Consider the following 21415-nt stretch of genomic DNA (forward strand, 5'->3'; position numbering starts at 1 on the left):
CACTCACACCTGTTTCCCAAAAGGGAGAGAAGGACAGTGAACGTGAAACCTCTGATGTCTTGTGAAGTTGAAATCACCAGGTGAAGCAGGTGAATTCCCTGGTGGTGGCCTGCTGAGATGCGCAGCTTCCAGGAGAGAAGCCGTGTCCAAGGCAGCAGAAGCTCTGCATGGTCTTGCAGATCCTCACTGTGGTGAGAATCCTTCTCGTTTCCCACCGGTCAGGCCAGCAGGCTGACGACGGCTGGGGATCATGTGGAGGCCTTGGTGCAGCCCAGCGTACGGCTCAAGGCCCGGGGCATCCAGGACGTGCATGGCCCTCCCTCTGCCCCTGAACTTTCACCAGGGGCAGGTCTTGGCTCCATCTGTGGTGCCTCTGGCTCTGGCAAAGCCAGGCGGCCTTCAAGGGGCTGGTATGGTGCAGCCTGGCCGGGCAGTAGACTCGCCCTGATGCTCATGAGAACGCACGTCCAGGCCTCAGGTCCCTTAGAACACAGAGTGCAGGAGCAGCTATCTCAGATGGAGGCACTGTGCTGATTTCCCACGGAAGGCTTTGTGCTCACCTATGGCCTGTGGGTGGCCTAATCCACTGCAATCAGAGTGCCAGCGGTGCCATCCTGTGCCAGCGCTTTGGTGCCAGGGAGCTCTGAGGGCCTGGGATTTGCCCTAGTGAGCTGGACCTGGGGAGTCTGTCTGAGCCAGCGCACCCATGGGTCGCTTCTGCTTAGCAGCAGTGCCCTCATCCACGGAAGGATGGGACAGGCTATGGGACACAGGACACCAGGCAGTTGGTAGAAGGCAGAGGTCCCGGTAGCCTGAGCCGGGGTGCCTGCCCCATCCTGCTAGAGGCAGTGTCCGTGTCAGCCCCCACGCCTGCTTGCAGGGTTACAGGGAAGCAAAGCCCCCTGGGCAGAGGGGCCATCACCCTGGCGAGGGCTGAGCCAGAGGAACGAGGTGTCGAGAGCCACACTTGAGTCACAGCTTTCCTTCCCGTTCATGAGGCTGGGGCATCCCACATGCAGCGGGATATTTGAAGCAGGTCTGAGACACATGGACCTCTGAGAGGAGTGCCTGGGTGCCCTCCCTGCTCACAGTGAGGCCATAGCATCTTCTGTGAGCCCTGCACACTTCCCAAGCCAAGAGCAGGAGGGTGGAAGGACAACTGTGGGCCACTTGGCTCCCTTTGGGTTGGCCCTCCTGTTGGCTGCCTGGGGCTCAAAGCGGGCTTTGTGCCTTTGACACTCACTCTGGAAGGAAGACCCCTGGGGCCCTGGTGTCTGCAGTGCAGGAGGAGGGGATGGGAGGAGCACCATTATCCTCTGCTCCAGCAGGAAGAGTTCAGATTTTTAAGTGTCTCATATCTGCTTAGCATTTGAATGACATTTTAATTATTTTGTTTTTTTCTCCTTTTCCTGGTTTGAATCTCCAAAGAGTCCTGCTCCTAGGTTCTGAAGGGATGGGGGGGGCTCCCCAGGCTCATGGTGTCAAAGGTAGTGGCTGAGCCTCCCTGCCGGTGGACACGTTCACCAGAAGCCAGTGGAGCCACCCCCGTGGGTGCAGGTAGGGCCTCCTACAGCAGGCTGGCCCAAGTCCTGGTCATCCAGACACACCTGACGAGGCAGAGGTGCCCTGTGAACGTGACCCTGGGCATGCCAGGCAGGAGTTCCTTCTGGACACCATCCGCGTCCCCGGTGCTTTGTGGTCCAAGCACACCAATTTCCAAAGACTCCGCTTGACCAGGCAACTCCTCCTATGTGTACGGCAGTGCCCCAGGACACGGCAGGCCGACTTCCGCACTGCACGTGGCTCCCCTGCAGTGTCAAGAGCCGGCCAGGGTCTCTAAGACCTTGGAGACTCTCGGTGCTGACCCAGGAGGTGGCTCCTTCAGCTTCACAGCTGAGAGATCCTACAGGTGCCAGGGGGTCTGTCCTGCCCAGCTCCCTCCAATCGCTTGTCTGTCCCCTAGGTGTTGGGGTTACCCACACACTCCTCCAGCGGCCAGACCACAGCTCCACGTGGCCACAGCCCTTCCTGGCACTCCCACTCAGCTGTCCACTGCACTCCACCTTCCATGCATTCCCCCCTGTGCATGGCCCTGCTCCTGGCCAGTCTCCCTCCTGGATGACTGCAGAAGCTGTGGTCTTTGCCAACCAGAGTAGCTAGGGAACCACTGACTGTGCACTACCCCTGCTGTCCCCATGTTCTTCCCATGTGAGAATTGGTTGTGTTGACTGGGACCCACCCCACAAATGCTGACCCATGTAGCTGGGATAATGTTCTTTAGGGGTCATTACAGTGTGTCATTGGCTGGTTTGGTAAGAAAGCTTGTCAGCTGAAGGCCTTGGATGGTGGTCCCAGCCCCTTCCCCGAGGTCTGACTGCCCTTCCTTATGGTTAGCCAGCCCCCTGTGCCTTCAGTGACAATCTGGTTGTCTCTCGTCTCCCTGCCTGCACACCAGGTCTGGGTTCCCTGGGCACCTCCTGCCTTCCCATCTTGGCCTTTCCCTATCCTCTCTGCTACAGACACACTAGCCCTTGCCAAACCTCCTGCCCGCTGCCTGGTCAGCTGTACTGCATTCTCTTTCCTTGCATGGCAGCCCCCAGCTCTCAGGGCTGCCTCTCTCCTCAGGCCATTCCTATCAATCCATCCACTTGCAGGCTCGCCTCCTGTGTGAACTGAATGTTAGTATGTCCCCAAATTCATGTGTCCAGTTCTGACCCCTTGTGTGTGGTAATGTTAATACCTTCCAACACCTCTGCAAGGGGAGCCCTCATGAAGGGGATTAGTGTCCTAACAAAAGGGTAACCACAGAGACCCTTCACCTTCTTTCCTCCACATGGGGCATAGCAAGATGTTGTTGACCATCTGCAAGCCAGAAGTGAGCCCTTATCAGAACAAACCATGCTAGTTGACTTCCAGCCTCCAGATTGTGAGAAATAAATCTCTTGTTGATAAGCCACCCATCTGTAGCACTTTGTCATAGAAGGCAGAGGCACCTGCTCCAGGCCTTTCTTCTCTGCACCTTTGATGTGCCTGCCCATTCTACCTCTGCTAGGATATGATCATCTTTGTGCCCAGCTAGACCTCACAAGAACTCTAAATGAATGATGGATGGATTGTGGATGGATGATGGTTGGATGGAATGATGATGGATGAGTTAATGGATGATGGGAAGATGGATGTGTAATAAGATGACAGATATGTGAGTGAGTGAGTAATGGATGGGCAAATATGTGAAATGATGGATGAGTAGATGGACAATGGGTGGGGGGGTGATGGGTAGATAGACAGATGAATGACCTATAGATGAAAGAATGGGTTTATGGGTCAGGGATGAAAGATAGGTAAATGGATACTGGATGAGTGGGTGATGGCAGATGGGTAGATGGATGAAGGATAGGTGGATGAGTAGGTGTTGGATGATGGGATTGACAGATGATAGATAAATGATACTTGGATTATGAGTGGATGTTCAATGGGTGAATGGATGGTGGACAGATGATGGATTCACCGACAATAGGTAGATAGATGATGGATGGGTGGATAAATGGGTATTGAATGTTGATAGATGATGGATGCATGGTTTATATAGATGATGGCTGGATATGAATGCATGCACAAAGGGTGAATAGATGATGGGTGGGTGGTTGAGTGGATGTTGGATGGGTGGTGGATAGATTATTGGTGGATGAATGATAGATGAACAATGGATGTGTGGATGATGGGTGAGTGGGTGTTAAATGGGTGAATGGAAGGTGGATAGACAATGGATAGGTGAGTGATGTATTATGAAGCATGGACATTTGGTATATGGATGATGGACAAGTTGATGAGAAGATGCTGGCTATGTGGATGGATGTGCAAGGGATGGATGCATGAATGATGGTTGATGTATTGATGGATGCATGAATGAAGGGTGGATGGATGAGTGATGAGTGGTTGATAAATGATGGATGGAAAATGGGTAGGTAGATGGTAGATGATGGGTGGGTGGATGGTGGGAAAATGATGGACAAATGGTGGGTGGATGAGTGGATATTGGATTGCTGGTGGCTAGATAATGGATCATGGATGCATGAGTGATAGTAGATAGATGATGGATAAGTGGGTGAGTAGGTGTTAGATGGGTGATTAGATGGTAGGTGAATGATGTTTGATGGATAAATAATGGATGTGTGGATGATGGATGGTAGTTACATGATCAATGGATGATAGATGCATGCATGATGGGTGGATGGGTAGATGGATGGTGGATCAATAATGGATTCCTCATTTACAGATGAATGATGGGCTGATTATGAGTGAGTGGATGTTGGAATGGTAGATGAGGGAATGGGTGAATGAGTTAGTGTTGGATGATGGAGAAACGATGGAGGAGTAATAGATGAGGAGTGGATGATTGATGGATTGATGGGTGCATGGATGATGAGTGGATGGATGTGTGGATAAATGGATGGTGGATAGATGATGGATGTGTGCATGAATGAATGGTGGATGTGGGGATAACGGATGATGGGTGAGTGGGTGTTGCTTGGGTGGTACTATGGTTTGGATATTAGGTGTCTCCCAAAAGCTCATGTATGAGACAATGCAAGAAGGTTTAGAGGGGAAATGACTGGGTTATGAGAGCCTTAACCCAATCAGTGAATTAATCCCCTGACAGGTAGTAACTGGGTGGTGACTACAGACTAGTAGGGTATGGCTGGAGGAGGTGTGTCCTTGGGGACTGACGCTGCTTGCTGTCTTGCCTCTGCAGGGCCTGATCAAGATTCGCGGTGACCAGTGCTGGCGAGACCTCACCTGCCTGGACTTCCACTACGAGGTGAGCAGCTGGGCCCATCCTCGAGGGGTTCCAGTCCCCATTCACTGAGGACATCCCTGCTCCCAGCTCTCTCTGGGGTGGATCACGAGGCGGTGTGCAGAGTGTCACGTGCCTGCCAGGTGGTAGACAGATGTTTGACCCACCCTGGCTGCAGGTCCAGCTGTCTGGCTTTCCTCACCCTCTGGGGTGGCAGCTCCCCCCACTGTGCCTTCCCTGGGTGCACCTCCATCACCCAAGCAGGTGACTGCCACTCTGTTCGGGTCCCTGGAGGCTGTCCCAGACCTCGGCCCAGGGCTCCGACTCACCCAGCAGTCCCATCCTGCCAGGTCTGGTGCTTGTATGTGGGTGGGCACGGGGCTGATCAAGGTGCCACAGGAGACCGCGGTGTGTCCCATCCTGCAGGGCTGTCCTCCATGCCTCTGTCCTGCTGCCACAGCTCTGAGGCTCACTGCTGGAGCTTCCAGTCAAGCTTGAGCCTGGCCTCCTGAGTACAGGGTGCTGCTGCTCCGGTACGCCATGCGTCAATCCTGGGGTCCCGGGGTCTGCTGGCTGGGTGCATGGACATCAGCATTCGTGCTGGGTTTGACCAGCATGCCTTGAGTTTATTTTTTAAGGCCTCAACCCCGGTCAGGTCCTCCAGAAGTCCTGTCCTGCCTTGGGTCCCGTGAGCACCTCCATCCCAGAGTGGGATGCCAGAGAGGAAATGTCTCGGCCTCGCCCGTGATGGGGAGCAGGCTGCCTGTGAATGGCCACAGTTGGCACCCCTGCCCTGAGGACAAGGCCCAGAGACCTCAACCTGGGCAGTGAAGCCCAGGCTGGCCTGTCCGTCAAGGTCCAGAACCAGCATGGCAGCCTCTCAGCAAGGCTTTCCTACACTCAAGCATGGGCCAGTGGCAGCAGGTGCTGTGGACATGGGGCATCTGCAGGTTAGGGTTGGCAAACCTGGGAACTGTTGGGATGCCACTGCAGTAGAAGCAGGTACACCAGCCAGGCCCTGCCAGGGCATGCATCCTGCACCCAGGGCATGCACTCCAAATAACACCTGCATTCTGCAGCCCAGGCCTCTTGTCCACTTTCCTGGTTGTGCACTCCACTGTACGTGTGGGACTCATCTCTGAAACAGCGAGGATCCCCGCCCTTCCCCAGGACCCAATTGGCTGGGTTGTGTGCATGGGGGCAGGCTCTCTGTGGGACAGGGTCACATCCGTGTAAGCCCTGTGGTCACTGTTGCACTTGGTGCAGGAGGGTTGGGAGAGAAGACTGAAAATCTGTCAGGGCTGCTTTGAACCTGCCAGAAGCCTGGGGTGAAGGGATCCCCTTCCCCCTGCGGGTCAGCCATGCTGCTCTGGGGTCCTGCCATGCCAGCCACCAGCTCTCCTGGCCCAGGCTAGGCCCTGTGATGATGGCTGGCCTAGGGGCTCCAGAAGGACAGCCATGGATCAGTCCCCTGGGTGAGGACTGCTGAGGGCCAGTGCTTATGCCCGCTGTATGGCTGTTGGCCTGGGGTGCAGGCTGGGTTCTGACCTATGCTGTCTGCAGAGGGCATGCCATTGGCCCAGCCCTGGCTAGGGACTAGACTTGGCACAGAAGCATGCCCTGAGGGCTGGCAGAGGGTGCTTGTCCTGACTAAGACTGGGGAAGGGGTCAGCTGGGCAGCTCAGGTTGGCCCTGGATGTTAACTGGCCAGGGCTGGAGTGAGGGTGTCAGAAGGGAGGACCAAGAGGCTGGGGCGGGCTCTGGGCACGGACTGCGTCTCAGAGCTCCTTTCCCTCTGGTGGGACCTTGGCTTCCACCTCTTGTCAGTCCAGGTCTCCGCACCCATGGCCCACTCTTTCACAGTGTCTAGTTGTAGAGTGGACAGAGCCTCCGTCTCACCTGCGCCCACCACTTCTGGGGCTCATCCTTTGCAGGGTGCGGCCCCGCTTGCTCTGCCTTCCCACGCGGACTTGCTGCCTGTACTAGTTGGGTGCGGGCTGGTGCTGAGCTCAGGGTGTGCTTCTGGGTGTTCCGGTCAGCACTCTGTAACATGCCGTCCTGCTGGCTATGGCCTCCTGGACCGCAGAGTGTTGTGCGTGGAGAGCACCTTGGGTCTGTGGCTGCAGCCTGTGGCGTCTGCTCTCCCCAGGAATCGGCCATGCGTGAACGGGGCTGCCAAGGCTGTTGCACGGGACGTGGGTGCTTTTTCCTTTCTAAGCATTTTGGGGAGTGTTTGGTTCTGTTCTCTGACTCCGCCGCAGCATCTTCAGACCCTCCAGTCCCCTCCTGTTGGGCCTCTTTGCCGAGGACCCTGTCGCATCCGTGTTTCACGGTGGAGGGTCTAGTCACTCTGTTCCCTCTTGTGTTTCCCATGGTGCTCTCTCCGCGGCTATCCTGGGGACTATATCTGCCACGTGCAGTGGGCCCTCTGCATGGCCTGACACCTGCATGGCCTCAGAGGTGCAGCACTACACACTCGCCGTCGGTGTTGGGTGTCACACGATTGCAGCTTCATGTGTGGCGAGTTCAGACTTGTGACCACAGTCCCTGAAGCTCGTCTGTCTCTTGTGTGACGTGGAAAACGGACGGTGGAGTCGTGAGGAAAGCTGCAGGGAGGCTGCCCTTAGACTGGCGACTGCTCCAAGTGGCTCTGTGTACAGCATGGAGACGCAGGTGCACACCCCTCCTCCACCCTGCAGAAACCAGGGGCTGGCGAGCGGCTTTTACACCTGCCAGCATGTTGGCTGCTCGCGGTCTGTCTTCCCATGGGGTCAGGTCATGGGGTGCGGGCCAAGGTCCTGCGTCCACGTCTCACTGCCAGTGTCTGCTGCACCGTGCACTGCAGTCTTGAGGGCAGGGGCCACAGCCTGTGATCCTGGGGACTCCGGGGTTTGCTGGACCTGGCCAGGAGGCTCCGCTCCATGCTGTGTCAAGTGGGACTGCTCTTTGGGAAGTGGTGGCTCAGTGGAGCCCCATGCCCTTACTGCCCCGCCTCACGCTGACTGGCCTCCTCCAGACCTCCTGGTGGGCCTTGTTCTGGGAAGTCCCAGAGTGCCCCTCGCCCTGCGGTCTTCCATAGAGGTGAATCCTGCAGGCAGTCAGAGCTCTAGTGGAGGGGACAGACGCTTGCTCCCCTTAGTGGATCCCTCGAGCTGGTGGGGCTTGGTGGCTGCCGTGTAGGAAGCAGCACCGAGAGCAGCTTGTGTCAAGGCGCCTGTGCTTCCCTGGCGTTTCTGCATCCAGGCACCGTCTGCATGGCTCCGTTCTCCTTCCCTGCGTCTCTATTGCAGTGGCCGGGCAGCTCCAGCTCAGGCGAGCACTGTGGAGGCACCCCCAGAGTGGCCTCCCTGGCTGCCCACCCCTCCAGGGCTGGGTTCTGACTCTCAGTAGTATCACCATGTTGGACCTCAAGTGGTGCCCCTGATCTGCTCCTGGAACACAGCCAACCCTGCGGTTTGTCCCAAGGTCTCACATTTTAGTCAGCATGAGCCACCTCCACCCGTCAGAGCTCAGTGGTCACCTCCACTGCCCACAACACGTTGGCACCACGGTGCCAGGGAAGAGGTCAGTCACCCCAAAGCAGGCGAGAGCTTGGGCTTCGGGCATGGCCCTGCCTTCAACACACAGATGCCGACTTCCTGCAAAGGCCTCATACCAGGCCCTGGGCTGGCATGGGGACCAGCTTCCCGGGATTGGTGGTGGTGCCCGGCAAGCAGTACTCACCACGTCAGTGTGTGCGCCTGAGATGAGGCATGGCATTGCCATCACACTAAATCCCCAAGCGCACTCCGTGGTGGCTGAAGTAGGAAAATGGGGACCAACCATCTGTTCTTTGAGCTCCCTGCGGAGATGGGCCCTCCAGCTCCCTGGGCTCATGGTTTTCTCCTTAAGATTGTCTCCTTGAGGGCAGATCTACAAAGCAGGACATGAAGCCTGGGCTGTGCTGTGCACGTCCTGCACCTGGGGATGGCGCGATGCCTCGCCCGGTCGCAGGTGGGTGGCTCTGGCTCCCGGCGCCGCTCCCACCACCTGCCTGGGTGCCACCTCAAGGCTGCCAGCTCCTCCACAGCTCACAACCAAGCTTCAGTGCAGACAGGCTTCTGCCCCACGAGGGGTCAGCCATTGGGGCACTGAGCAGGCCCTCTGTCCAGAGGACCAGAGGCCATTCTCCATGGAGCCAGCCAGGCTGGGAGGGACGCATCCTGGAAAACAGGCTTCCTTGCCAGGATCATCATGGCCAACATTGGTGACATCTCCCTCCCAGATGCAGCCAGGCCAGGGCCACTGGCCATGGTCAACCTGTACCTGGTGTTTTACTCCATCTCCATTCCCCTCTGAACCTGCAGGGGCCTGGCCTTCCCCAGTCCAGAGCCCCTGCCCCAGACCCCTGTAGAGTAGCTGTTCTGCCCCTCTTGTCCTCCCCACCCCATCTCGCTGGGATTTCCAGGGGTCTGTGGAGTCCAGAGTCTGTGTCACTGTCCCCATGCTCAGGCAGGTGCTGTCCCATTCCACCCTCATGTCACTCCTTAAAGGTTCTGTCTACTTGGGACACAACCCCTCAAATCCCCTTCGCCCGTGTGGTGGGGTCAGACGCCATAATCCCTGGTCTCTACCACAGCTGCAGAGTGAGCATGTGGGTCCGGGTGGAGCCCTGGTTTGGACGCCCAGTGCTGGTGCAGGAACCCGCGGCAAGAGTTCTGTCCCCAGCATAGGGCCGTGGGTCACACTGCACAGACCAGGTTGCTTATTTCTGTGGGAAGCATCTTGGAGATGGGCGCCCACCCTCTGGGTGCACCTGTAGAGGGCTGGAGGGCACCCATCTCTCCCCATGGCATGGTTAGAGGAAGACTCCGCTCTTCTCCCATCTAGCCAGCTGTGGACTTCAACTCGGATTGGGCAAATAGCAGGTGCTGCCCACTGGGAGGGCAAACACAGAGCCCAGGAAGTGGGGACAGCCGTGGAGGCACTGTGGCCCAAACTGGCAGGGGCTCCTCACACTGAGGCTGGGGTGGCAGGAGCCAGGCCTGATGGGTGTCACTGTTTTGATGTTCTGTGGCCAAGGCCACACCCAGGGGAATGGCACCCAAGAAGACATGGGCATGCTCTTCAGGTCAGTTTTGTTCCTTCTCTGTGTGGATGGCACCCATTGTCTCGTGCTTGCTCAGAGTCACCTGATGTGTGTCGAGGGGCCCCACACTCTGCACTCCAGCTGCTCCTTGTGCAGCCCCCAGAGGCCACCTGCCGTCTGCCTGTGGCAGGCAGTGAGCCTCCCCAGGCACCCTTGTGTCCTTCATTTGGGCATACTGGTTCAAAGGAGCTCTTGCAACTAAGGAGTGCATTTTTTGTATTTAGATGACAGTTTTAAAGCAGAGAAGAAGTGTGCTCTGCCTCTCAGGCTGACCAGGTCAGCTCTGTGTGCAGGGCTGGGGGCGTGCCATCCTAGAGCCCCACCACCTGGGTCCACTCGCAGCTCAGTGGCTCACAGGCCTCCTTGTCCCTGCAGACCCAGCCAGTGCCCAGCCCCCTGGCCTACTTCCTACACAGGACGCCCTGGTGGGTGCACCGCTTTGAGGCCCTCAGCAACCACTTCCTAGAGCTCCTGGTACCCTTCTTCCTGTTCCTCGGGCGACGGATGTGCATCCTCCATGGCGTGCTTCAGATCCTGTTCCAGGTGAGTGGCCCCCTGTCCCCTGCACTGGTGCCCCACACAGCTCCTCCCAAGGGGGGACAGAGAGGGACAGGCACACTGGCCTGGCACAGGCATTCTCCATGTTGTCAGGTTCAGCCCTAAAGTTTTTCCTTAAGTTCTAGAAGTTTCCTTTCACATGTACTGTCTGCACCAGGACTGGGATTCCTGGAGCTGGTCCCCTGACATCAGGTGGGTGCCCAGCCCACCCTCTGCCCTCCCAGGCTCCCCCACAAGGTGCATGACTCCTTCAACCTCCTGGCACCCACACCACCTCTGGACAGGTCTCCTGCAGACGTGTCCACAGAGATTCCACAGAGAGCTGCGCGGCCGTGGGCACAGTGGGTCTCCCTCTGTGTTGGTGTGCGTGGGGGTCCAGGCCCCTCCCACCTCTGCCCGCAGGCTGCGGTGGACCTTGGTGCCTCATCTCCCATAAGACGAGCTCTGGAGGATGCTGCAGTGTGAGGGGCAGTGTGTTTGGCTCTCAGAGAACTGCCCCTGGCCAGAGCAGCATCCCCTCCCACCACTGGCCAGCAGGAGCCCAGGTGGCACATGCTTCGTGGGTCCTTGTGTCACCATGCTGGGGCAAGAGCAGCTCCTTGTATGGGTTGAGTTCCTTGAGGGCCAGCAGTGTCCAGGGAGCCAACTGGGGAGGGCTGTCCCAGCCAACAGTACACATCTGCCTGCAGAGCCTGGGGTGACCTTGTGGTCAGTGCGTCCTTGGGCTTAGTAGCTCACCTTAGATTTCAGGTGGCTTCCACCCAGGTTCTTCCTCCATCGCTCGGGCTTGGGACTTACTGTCGGCCCTGGGCAGCCTCTCCTTGGGCAGCCACGGCTGCCCCAGGACCCTGCCCTGGGCCTGGCCTGCTTCCCTCCTGGTGTGTGGGGCCACATGTCGTCTGTGGGTTGTGAGGCTGCCTGCATCGCCGGCCGTGCTCTGCTCAGCCTGGAGACTGGTTTGGCTGACGACGAGGGGCTGGCTTGTCCCTGAGTCTGCCCAGGTGCTGAGGTGCAGCCCGAGTCACACATGCTTGAGCACGTTCCTGGGTCTGTGGACTTGGTGTGGCTTCCATCCCAGCCTGGCCACGTGTGTCTGCTGTCCACTCAACTGCCCGTGGTCCCCCCAGCCTGGTGGGCAGTGCCACAGGGTGCTTTACACACACTGGACATGCAGGGACGTTCCCTCTTTGAGGCAGCTTCAGGGTTGGTATTGTCCTGGGAATAAGGCTGTTTTCAAACTTACTGCCCCCAAAGAAGGCTGTAACGCTCTCAGCTCCCGAGTCTGGACCTGCGGCCTCTTTTCCCCTCATCCCCTATTCTTTGGGGAGCGGGTCATGTTTAACCAGAGCTGGCCAGAGGCCCTGCACAGTGCCTAGCTCGAACACTCACCCTGTCCCTGGAGTCGCCTGCTCTCAGTGTCCCTCAGCCGCTTCACGTTGCTCTTAAGACCTCTCTTGGAGCAGTTTTGGGTTCATGGAAAGCCGCAGAGACTGCAGAGGCTCCCTGTGCACCCCCAGCCCCCACATTAGCTCAGACTCAGCACCCACTCAGGGCCGCCCTTGCTGTGCTCTGTGGGCTTAAACAAACACAAGGGGACGTGCCTCTCAGAGGGCACAGTGCCCTGAGACCTGCACTGTCCGTTGTCTTCCACCACTCCAACCTGCATCTTTTCCTGTCCCCATATTTGCCTTTTCCAAAAGTTCGTGGGGCTGGGTCACATAGGGTGCTGCCCTGCCAGGCTGCCAATCTGGTGGGCCCTAAGGTCCCTGAGTGGGGAGAGGCCCCTCCACAAGGGCTCTGGTGGTACTTTAGAAGTCCTGGTCCAAGCGCTCGCCTCCTTTCCAGGCCTGCAGGTCCAGGTGCATCCCTGGCAGATGCAGACAGGAAACTGCTGGGCCAGTCCTGAGTGCCTCTGTGGCCTCTGCTCCCTCCCATGGCTCACCGTGCACCTCTAAAGCAGCCAGAGTGCACTGCGGCCCAGGCAGTGTGCAAGTGGCCTTCCCATGTCTCTAGAGCCACAGTGAGGTCACAAGGCAGGCTCCTCCCAGGTGTAAGCAAGTGGGCATAGGCAGGCTGGACACCAGCCTTCTGGGATTCCCCCGAGCGAGGGCTGGGACCCCTGGCCTGAGGGATCTGCTGTACAGTCGGAGCAGGAGGAGAAGTTGAAACTGGGCAAGTTCCGCCACCCGCCCTCAAGGAGGCAGAGACTCAGAGGAAGCCAGGGCTCTCAAGTGCCATCCTAGCTGGAGGAAATGGCCTCCTGTAGCCGCGGACAAGCAGAGGAGGCTGCTTCCTCCCAGCTACCATCCCAGACCAGGCCAACCCCAGAAGGCACAAGGTGGAGTGGGTGCTTCCCAGGGCATCCCTCCCACGACACCCCAAAGGGCTCAGCTTGAAGTCAGGCCCACCACCAGCCCTGGACCCTCCCCATGTAGGAGGGGGCTCGGGACTCTGAACAGCCCTCCAGTCACAACCACAGTCCCTGCGTCCCTGGCCCTACCTGTCCATGGGAGGGCGCCCAACACCTCTGGGACCCTGGTCAGCCCAGGAAGCTGGTAGAGAAACTGCAGATTGGGCAAGTGTGGGGCTGGGCTGCTTGAGCCCAGGGGTTTGGTGACATCATAAACAGAGAAGAATAAGAATTATTTTTGAATTAAAAAACTAGGAAGGGCTGGGGATGTGGCTCAAGCGGTAGTGCGCTCGCCTGGCATGCGTGCGGCCCCGGGTTCGATCCTCAGCACCACATACAAACGAAGATGTTGTGTCCGCCGAGAACTAAGAAAAAATAAATAAATGTTAAAATTCTCTCTCTCTGTCCCCCTCTCTCTCTTACTCTCTCTTTAAAAAAAAAATTTAAAAATAAATAAATAAATAAATAAAAATAAAAACTAGGAAAATTAGTTCTCCCAATGGATCCAGAGAGAGCCTTGAATCCACAGTTCCTAAGCTGTGGTCATAGCCACAAAGCCAATGAAACCCCGCTCCCCTGCACGAAGCCCTCGTCACACCCGCATATATGGCCTCAGAGCTCCCACTCCTCACTAGGACTAGGCCGAGACCAAAGTCCAGGAGCGTGGGGCAGGGCCATGGGGAGCTGCCCTGGTCCACTCCCACCAACACAGCACAACTATCGGCCATTGGGGTGGCACCAGAGCTATCCTGAAGAGGACATGCCTTGGCCCCAGCAGCCTGGATGCCACACCCGTGGGCTGGTGGTCACTAGCACTGTCCTCATGAGCTTGTCGTCCTCCTGCTGGACCTACCAGAGTGGCATTGGCAGCTCTCCACATTTTCCTCTGGTCAGTCCTGGTCACCTCCTATTACTCTAGCAGGGCCTCAGCCCTACACCACTTCCTCCGAGCCACCTTGTCCTGGGCAGGGTACCAGCTGTTCTCCCCTTCTCAGGCTTGGTCAGTGCTGAGCTGTGTTCATCCACAGCTGGACTTCCATGGGGAGGGCTTTGGAAGTGCAGCACGTGAAGGAACCTACAAGCAGAGCAGGGACAGGCCCCGGGAGCTGGGTGATGGAGACCCCAGCCGTGGGCTGGGCAGACTGCTGGCAGGACCCAGGAAGCCCTGAGCACACCTCAGCAGCCACTGCCCCAGGCTCCAGGCTGGATGCTGGCAACATTGCACCTCAGGGTTGGCACATGGCCCTTGGGCCTGATCCAGGCCAGCTCTTCTGGCATCAGCAGAAGCTGCCTCTGCTGTGTCCACTGGGGGATGAGGACCCGGGGCTTGCCCCCTCTGCTGGGGCAGATGCCGTCCCAGAGGGTGGCCCTTGGCTACATTCCTCTGGGCCAAGGAAGCTGCCTTCTTTTGAAGCCCAAGGAAAGGCCAGAGGCTCCAGGGAGCTCTGAGGGGATGGCCGTCCTGAGCAGGGGTCAGGTGATCAGCACTGCCAGCATGAGGGCTGGGCTGGCTTTCCACGATTCCCACCCAGCTGCCACCACCCTCGCTGGGCTGGCTGCCCCCTGTGTGGGCTCCACACCCACCTGTAGGCAGTTCTGCACCACAGGGTGGCCTAGTACAGGGCACGATGGCATACTCCTATACCAGGGTTAAGCAGGAGGGTCACAGGTTCTAGGCCAGCCTGGGCAACTTAGCAAGTCCGCGTCTCAAAAAGGTTGGGGACCTAGCTCAGTGGCAGCATGCCCCTGGGCTCAACCCCAACACCAAAGGACAAGAAGGGCCTGGAGCTGACAGCCAGGGTGCACTCTAGCTCTGTTCCTTGGGGCATCCTTCTTGCTGAGCAAGGAAGATGTGGGCAGCTGCAGGGGATGGGCACAGAGGGCAGCGGCGAGTCCTGGAGGCCCTGCCTGACGCTGGCCCAGCCCTTCCCCACAGGTGGTCCTCATCCTCAGTGGGAACCTGAGCTTCCTGAACTGGCTGACTATCGTGCCCAGCCTCAGCTGCTTTGACGACGCCTCTCTGGGATTCCTGTTTCCCTCTGGACCAGCTGGCCTGAAGGACAGAGCCCTGAAACTGCAGGACGAAGAAGCCCAAGGAGCCCAGTCCCGGCCAAGACACGTAGGTAGGACGCAACAAGGACAGCTGTATGCTGGCCGGCCACACCTCAGAAGGGCAGGGGAGGGCAGTTGGGAAGGCCCCTGCTGAATCCCAGGAGCTGGGACAGCCAGACCTCTACAAGGGATTGTGGATAGGAGGCTAGCTGAGGTGTCCCCGGGTCTCCTTGAGCCTGGAGGGCAGCAGCCAGATCTCAGGGGCACAAGCCAAGGGGACACTGCTGCTCCTTGCTAGGCTTGGGAGCCAGCTGACAAGACCTGCCTTCCCTCTGCAGGCTGTGCTGTGCGCCGCGTGGTCAACCTCTCTCTGGGCATCCTCCTGGCCTGGCTCAGTGTGCCTGTGGTCCTCAACCTGCTGAGCGCCAAGCAGGTCATGAACACCACCTTCGGCTCACTCAGGATCGTCAACAGCTATGGGGCCTTTGGCAGGTACCACTGGCCCCATACTGGCCCCTCCACTCTGGGCCCAGGCTGGTGGGAGTTGGAGTCCCCAGCACCTCAGGCGGATGGAGAGCCCACACCCCACATGGCACAGAAGTGCCGCAGACTCACGGGCCCTGCCTCTGCCTTCCCACAGCATCACCAAGGAGCGGACAGAGGTGATCCTGCAGGGCACAACAAGTCCCAACGCCAGTGCCCCTGATGCTGTGTGGGAGGACTATGAGTTCAAGTGCAAGCCCGGTGACCCCTGGAGGCGGCCATGCCTGATCACTCCCTACCACTACCGCCTGGACTGGCTAATGTGGTTTGCGGCCTTCCAGGTGAGGGAGCACTGCCCCACCTCTCCCTCCCTCCCAGGCACGCCCTGGGTGCTTGCAACAGACCACCATTCTGGCTTTTACCAGTGTTGACAGTGACACAGGCCCTGGGCCCTTGGCCCTCCTCCTGCTGAGCCTTCCCAGTGCCATCCTAACTGGAGGAAATGGCCTCAGCAGGGTAAGGCTAGGGGGCAGGTGGCCGGGAGGGGGCAGAACTATATACAGACAAGTGACCCTCAGGCCAGCAGGCAGTCCACATGCAATAGACCCTTAGTGACCGTGCTAAGAATGGCTGGAGAGGTGGGGCACAGCCTGCACCCCAGACTCACGAGCACCATCCCTGCAGACCTACGAGCACAATGAGTGGATCCTGCAGCTGGCCGGCAAGCTGCTGGTCAACGACGCCCAGGCCCTGTCCTTGCTCGCCTCCAACCCCTTTGAGGGCAGGCCACCGCCCAGGTAAGCCCCTCCTGGCCTTGCCTGGGCTTGACCTCACGGGCCACAGGCCATCTGGGCAAAAGACCTGCCCGCAGGGCCTCTGGCCCACACCAGCCCTTGGCCCAAAGGGACCTGTCTGGCTTCTGCTCCAGCAGAGGTCTGCGCAGTGACACGGTGGCAGCCCAGGAGCTGTCCTCTTGGGGTAAGAGATTCACTGGAGCCATGGACGGCTGCCAAGCCCAGCTTTCCAGAGACCCCGCAGCCTCCCACGCTGGGGTCTGAGTGGGAGCTGTGATGTGTGTGGAGCCAGGGAGCAGCCAGGGACGAGGGACAGCGCAGTCCCAGCTGGCCGTCCATTCTGACAGAAGATGCTCCTGTTTCCCCTCAAGAAGCCTCGGGGCAGCTGCACCGTCGAGCTGCCCACAGCTGGCCAGGCAGCAGGAGGGCCTACAGAGGCAGCAGCAGCTGCACCGTCTGGCAGCCCAAGCAGGGGGCCCCTGGCCAACTGAGGCTTCTGGAAGCCCTCCCCGCACTGCCCAGCACCCCTCAGGCAGGCCACCAGCAGACCTGGACCAGCACAAGCCCCCAAGGCCATTGGTCCCCAGGTTTGCCTGTGGCCAGGCCTCTCTGGTCCAGGAGCTGTGTCCCTCCAGACTTGAGGCAGGTTTCTTTGACCCTCTGGCCAGGCTCCCACCTGGGTTTGTGCCATCCCAGCAAGGCTGTGCAGGGCCGCTGAGCTGCCATAGCCCAAGTGCCGAAGGCCTGAAAACCAGAGGCGGTGGTGGTCTCCATTGGAGGCTGGGCACCTGGAGGTGCCAGACCCAGCCCGTCCCTGCTGTGTGTTAGCAGCAGGCTCACTTCTAGGGGAACACTGAACATGGCTACAGAGCATGCGCCCCACTGCCTGATCCTCCTGACGAGGGAGTGGACACTTCCCTGTTCCCAAGGACAGCTGGAAGCTCTGGATGCTGCAGACACAAACGGTGGCCCTGAAGCAGGGAGGGCAGCAGGCCCCCAGCCACAGTCCTGAGGCAGAGGCTCCTGGGTTTTCTTTCTGCCTCGATAAAGACGGGCAACTCAGAGCTCCCTGCCAGCCAACAGCCAGAAGGTGCAAGGAAAGCTTCCTCTGTCCCCAGGGCAAGGAGCAGCCACCAGGCAAGACAATCACAGAATGACACCACTGCAGAGCAGTTGCCCTGCCCCAGGACCATGTGGGCCTGGCTGCATTCTGCCCACAAGCTGTCAGAGGCTGCCCAGCAATGGGGGACACACCCCAGTGGGCAGTGAGACCATGTGGGCCCCACCCAGAAAGTAGGAGGTGACTCCTAGTAGAGCCAAGGGCCTGGTGCCAGGCACATGACCACTGCCTCCCAGTGTGACCTGAGGCTTGGCCCCTCCAGCAGATCTAGTGCAGGAGGTAAGGGAGATCAGGGACCTCGTGGCACCCATAGGAGAAGCCACCCATACCAAGAGCCAGCAAGATGTCGACTGGAGATGTGCCCTTCTGCAGACAAGAGGCCTAGGCAGCTGCCGTGCAGGTCCTTCAACCACTCACAACACACATAGTCCAGCGGTCTCTGGGGAGGAGAGCCAGGACCACTGTGCAGGCTCCACTGCGGGTCTCAATGCCTCCCACTGCAGAGACAGGCCTGCCATGCCTGGAGAGCACGTTGCTTCCACATGGTGGAGTCCAGTGTGGGGAAGGGTGTCAAGGAGCCGAAGTTGCAGTCCAGAGCACCAACAGCCTGGAGGACAGTGCAGACCAGGAGGACCATCGCCTGCACAGAGCACGCACACCAGAGCCGAGGGACCAGAGCCACAGCAGGGCTGACCTCAGTAGACAGCACGCCAAGGAGGGGGGTCACCACAGCCACCAGCGTTGCCGGTAGCCGGCTGGGTCAGGGTACGGCACCCACAGGGCTCGCCAGGCACGGGGCTCACCAGGTCTTGGCCCCATGCTGGCTCATGCCTTTCCACACGGCCCCGGCAAAGCTCCTACGGCTCCAGGGCCAAACGCCAAGAGGAAGACAGAGAGCACACGGCTGCCAGCCTGCCCCACCTTCCTAGAGCCACACCCCTTCTCAGGGACACTGAGACCCTTGTCGTTGTGCAGGCCAGAGCACAGAGGAGCCCCCTTCCCTGGGACATAGCGTGTCCGCCATCCTGTGGCCCAGGGCACACACGGGCTGGAAGGACACAGCCACTAGAGGTTCAGGGTGGGGCCTCCCTCTATGGAGGCTCTGTGCATGGGCGGCCTGGGTGGGCAGGCATAGGGGCCACTGGGGGACTGACCTGCTGTTCCTGTCCCCACAGGTGGATCCGAGCAGAGCACTGGCGGTACAAGTTCAGCCTTCCTGGGGGCAAGCACGCCGCAGAGGGCAAGTGGTGGGTGCGCAGGAGGCTCGGCCCCTACTTCCCCGCAGTCCGCCTCGAGGACCTGGAGGGCTACTTCAGGGAGCAGGACTGACCTCTCTAGGCAAAGCCACAATAAAGGCCCACAGACAGGCGCTGCTGTGTGATTCCCTGGTGCCCATCGCCCCTTCCCAGGAGGGCGACCCCTGGTCTCCCACAGGGCAGCCTGGCACCAGGCCTCCAAGTGCTGCACCTGCCCGTCCTCTTGCCCTCACAGGGGACAGCTGCCCAAGCTCAGGAGCAGCCCCGCCCAGGGCTTGGTTTATTCACCAGGGCCAGGCTGAGCGTGCCCATACAGCAGGGGACCGTGCCCACACAGGAGGGGACCAGGCCTGCAACCCACCTAGATGGGGCAGCTCTACTATCTGAAGCTCATCATAGTCTACACCTGTACCCCACATCCTCCCCACGTGGTCAGCCTTTGAGGTGTGGACAGAGCCACCATCCTCCACATGTGGCCGTGTCCCCAGCCTCGTATTAGTGACCTGCAGAGGCCACAGGGATGGCGGCACCATGCCTGGGGGTGTGCTGGGACGCCATGCTTCCTACTGGCTGAGTGGGGTGGGTCACAAGGCGCCTGGAAGAGCCTGTCCCACCCCACCTTCTACCCACAGTGCCACGGCCAGCCATTCTGCAAAGCCTTACAGGGACAAGGTGGCTCCACAACAGGCCAGCCAAGCTGGGCATAGTCGGGGAGCCCCCTGTGTGGAGCCTCTCAGCCTGTCTGGTCAGCCTAGGAGGGAACAGAGGGTCAGTGCTCTGGCTCCTGGGGAAATAGGCGCCTTGTGTCTATGGGGACAGATGGGCCTCGGAGCAGGGAGCCTGGAGCCAGCCAGTCTGCCCTCAGCAACCTCAGGGCTGACTGGCTGCCCCAACCCCGGGGCCCTTCCTGGGGCCCTGTAAGGGGTCTCCGCAGGCACAGCAGTGGCTAGAACTGTAGGGACTCTCCTCTGGAGAGGCAAGCCCTGGGGGGAAGCCTGCGGCCACCGCCCCACAGTCCTGGCAGGAAGGCAGGGTCCAAGACAACCTGCAAGAGCCACAGCAGGCCTGGGGGAGGCACCCTCCAGCCTGACAGCACCCCCAGGGAAGGCCAGGGGAGGGCCAGGCAGGAGCAGCTCACCACCCCAGGCAGCCGCCCGCTCGTGATTGTCTGTCAGCTGTCTGTGTGTCTGCCAGCCACGTGGAGCCGCAGGACGAGGACACCAGCCAGGCCTCCTGGGGTGCAGCAGGGCTCAGGGTCAGCTGGCAGTGTCCCCCTGGGCTCTGACTCCAGGTGCCCAGCCCTGTTCAGGGACACCCCCACCTCAGGGTGTGGTCACTCTGGACATCTGCTCACCTGGGGACACTCCAGGGTCCTGAGGTCCTGATGGTGACCACAGCCGCCTCTCCCTCACCAGCCCTACTCCCTGAGGAGCCGGCACATTTGTGTCTGCCCTCAGCTCCCCATGGCACTGTCCATGCAGGGCAGAGTGCCTGGCTGTACTCAATCTGCAGTGGTCAGTGTGGTTTTTGGGGCGCTGACAACAGGAGCCAGTGTGGGGTGGGTGGTGCTTGTGAGTGGGAGCCGGAGACCTGGGACTGTCACCCGCTGAACTGAGGAACCAGCTAGAGGAGCTGGGTGCCCGGGAACTAGCCCAGCCAGGATGAGCAGTAAAGACTGGGCCTCCCGAGAGGCACACAGATGGGAGAGTGGCCTGAGGCTCCATCAGGCCTGTCCAGGGTCCGGTGGCCTCGTCTACGGCAATGGAGCCCCAATTCTCAGGCTCTTGTGACTGCAAATAACGAGGAATAAAGCTAGAGCCCTCACAGTCTGATTTCAAACTCTGCAACAAAGCTGCAGCAGCCAAAACTGGCACTGGCACAGGTCAGCAGCTTAGAAAAACTCTTACAGACAGCTGTTGACAAGGGTGCTGAGATCCCAGTTTGAAGAATGTGTGGGCCCTTCACACCATGTGCAGAAGTTAAACAGGAGAAATCCCAAAGGAGAACCAACTGCAGACACAAATGGTAAAGCCCAGGGACACCCTAGGACATGGGACAGGTCACCAAACTCACCAGGACTGCATCTCAGAGTGGTGTCCAGAGCATGTAGACACCACCACAGGAGACAAAAGCCCAGCAAGGACCAGGAGGAGGACACGCATGGAGCCTTCTGTGAAGCAGATGCAAATCCCAGTGTGCACCTGGAGAGCACTGGCCATCTATGGCCACAAGGGGAGCGCAGATGGAGCCTTGAGGACAGAGGGTGGACCTGCTGCCTCTACAGTCCCCTGGGACAAAGCTGGGCCCTGCTGTCACACTTCCAGCCATGGGCCCCGGAAGACTGAGGACAACATTCCCAGCATCATTCATGACAGCCAGAGGCCTATCAGTATACTGATGGGCAGGTCTCTGCCACAGGAGGACCCTGGAAACGAGGTTCTGGAAGGGACCAGGTGCAGAAGTGCCCATGTGACTGCCTGTGGCCACGTCCTAGGAGCAGTTCAGCAGCAGGTTGGGTGGCCCGGAAGAGGCAGAGGCCACAGGAGAACAGACTGAATGCAGTGTCAAGTTCAAGATGACTGACTTTGCAGTTATGTCTGTTTTACATCCGGATTCCAGAACACAGTCCCTGAGTGTCCTGAGAGCCTGGACCTGGCCAGGGACTGGAGACACTGTACAGCACATCAGCTGCAATCGCCAATGCAGGACCACTGGCCCCCTTCTGCGTCTGGGGAAGACATAGGAGCCAATGGGGCTAGAGACTTACCTTCGCCGCCTGCCACCCAGTGGCTGGGCTGTCCGCATGTATCAGGCATTGG

General features: G+C 59.2%; 1 protein-coding gene across 1 annotated transcript in view; it reads left to right on the forward strand.

Moving 5' to 3' along the window:
- The window catches only part of Lmf1 (lipase maturation factor 1), a 32812-nt gene extending 14108 nt beyond the window's left edge, over positions 1–18704 (forward strand). Inside the window, exons 2-8 of the mRNA XM_026385635.2 lie at positions 4754–4819; positions 10299–10466; positions 14828–15014; positions 15282–15435; positions 15584–15767; positions 16111–16223; positions 18516–18704. Of these exons, the coding sequence (XP_026241420.2) occupies positions 4754–4819; positions 10299–10466; positions 14828–15014; positions 15282–15435; positions 15584–15767; positions 16111–16223; positions 18516–18669 (1026 nt within the window). The 3' untranslated portion in view covers positions 18670–18704. The remainder of the gene's footprint in view (positions 1–4753; positions 4820–10298; positions 10467–14827; positions 15015–15281; positions 15436–15583; positions 15768–16110; positions 16224–18515) is intronic.
- The last annotated feature ends 2711 nt before the right edge of the window (positions 18705–21415 follow it).

Source organism: Urocitellus parryii, chromosome 9 (assembly GCF_045843805.1).
Source record: "Urocitellus parryii isolate mUroPar1 chromosome 9, mUroPar1.hap1, whole genome shotgun sequence".
Taxonomy (NCBI): domain Eukaryota; kingdom Metazoa; phylum Chordata; class Mammalia; order Rodentia; family Sciuridae; genus Urocitellus; species Urocitellus parryii.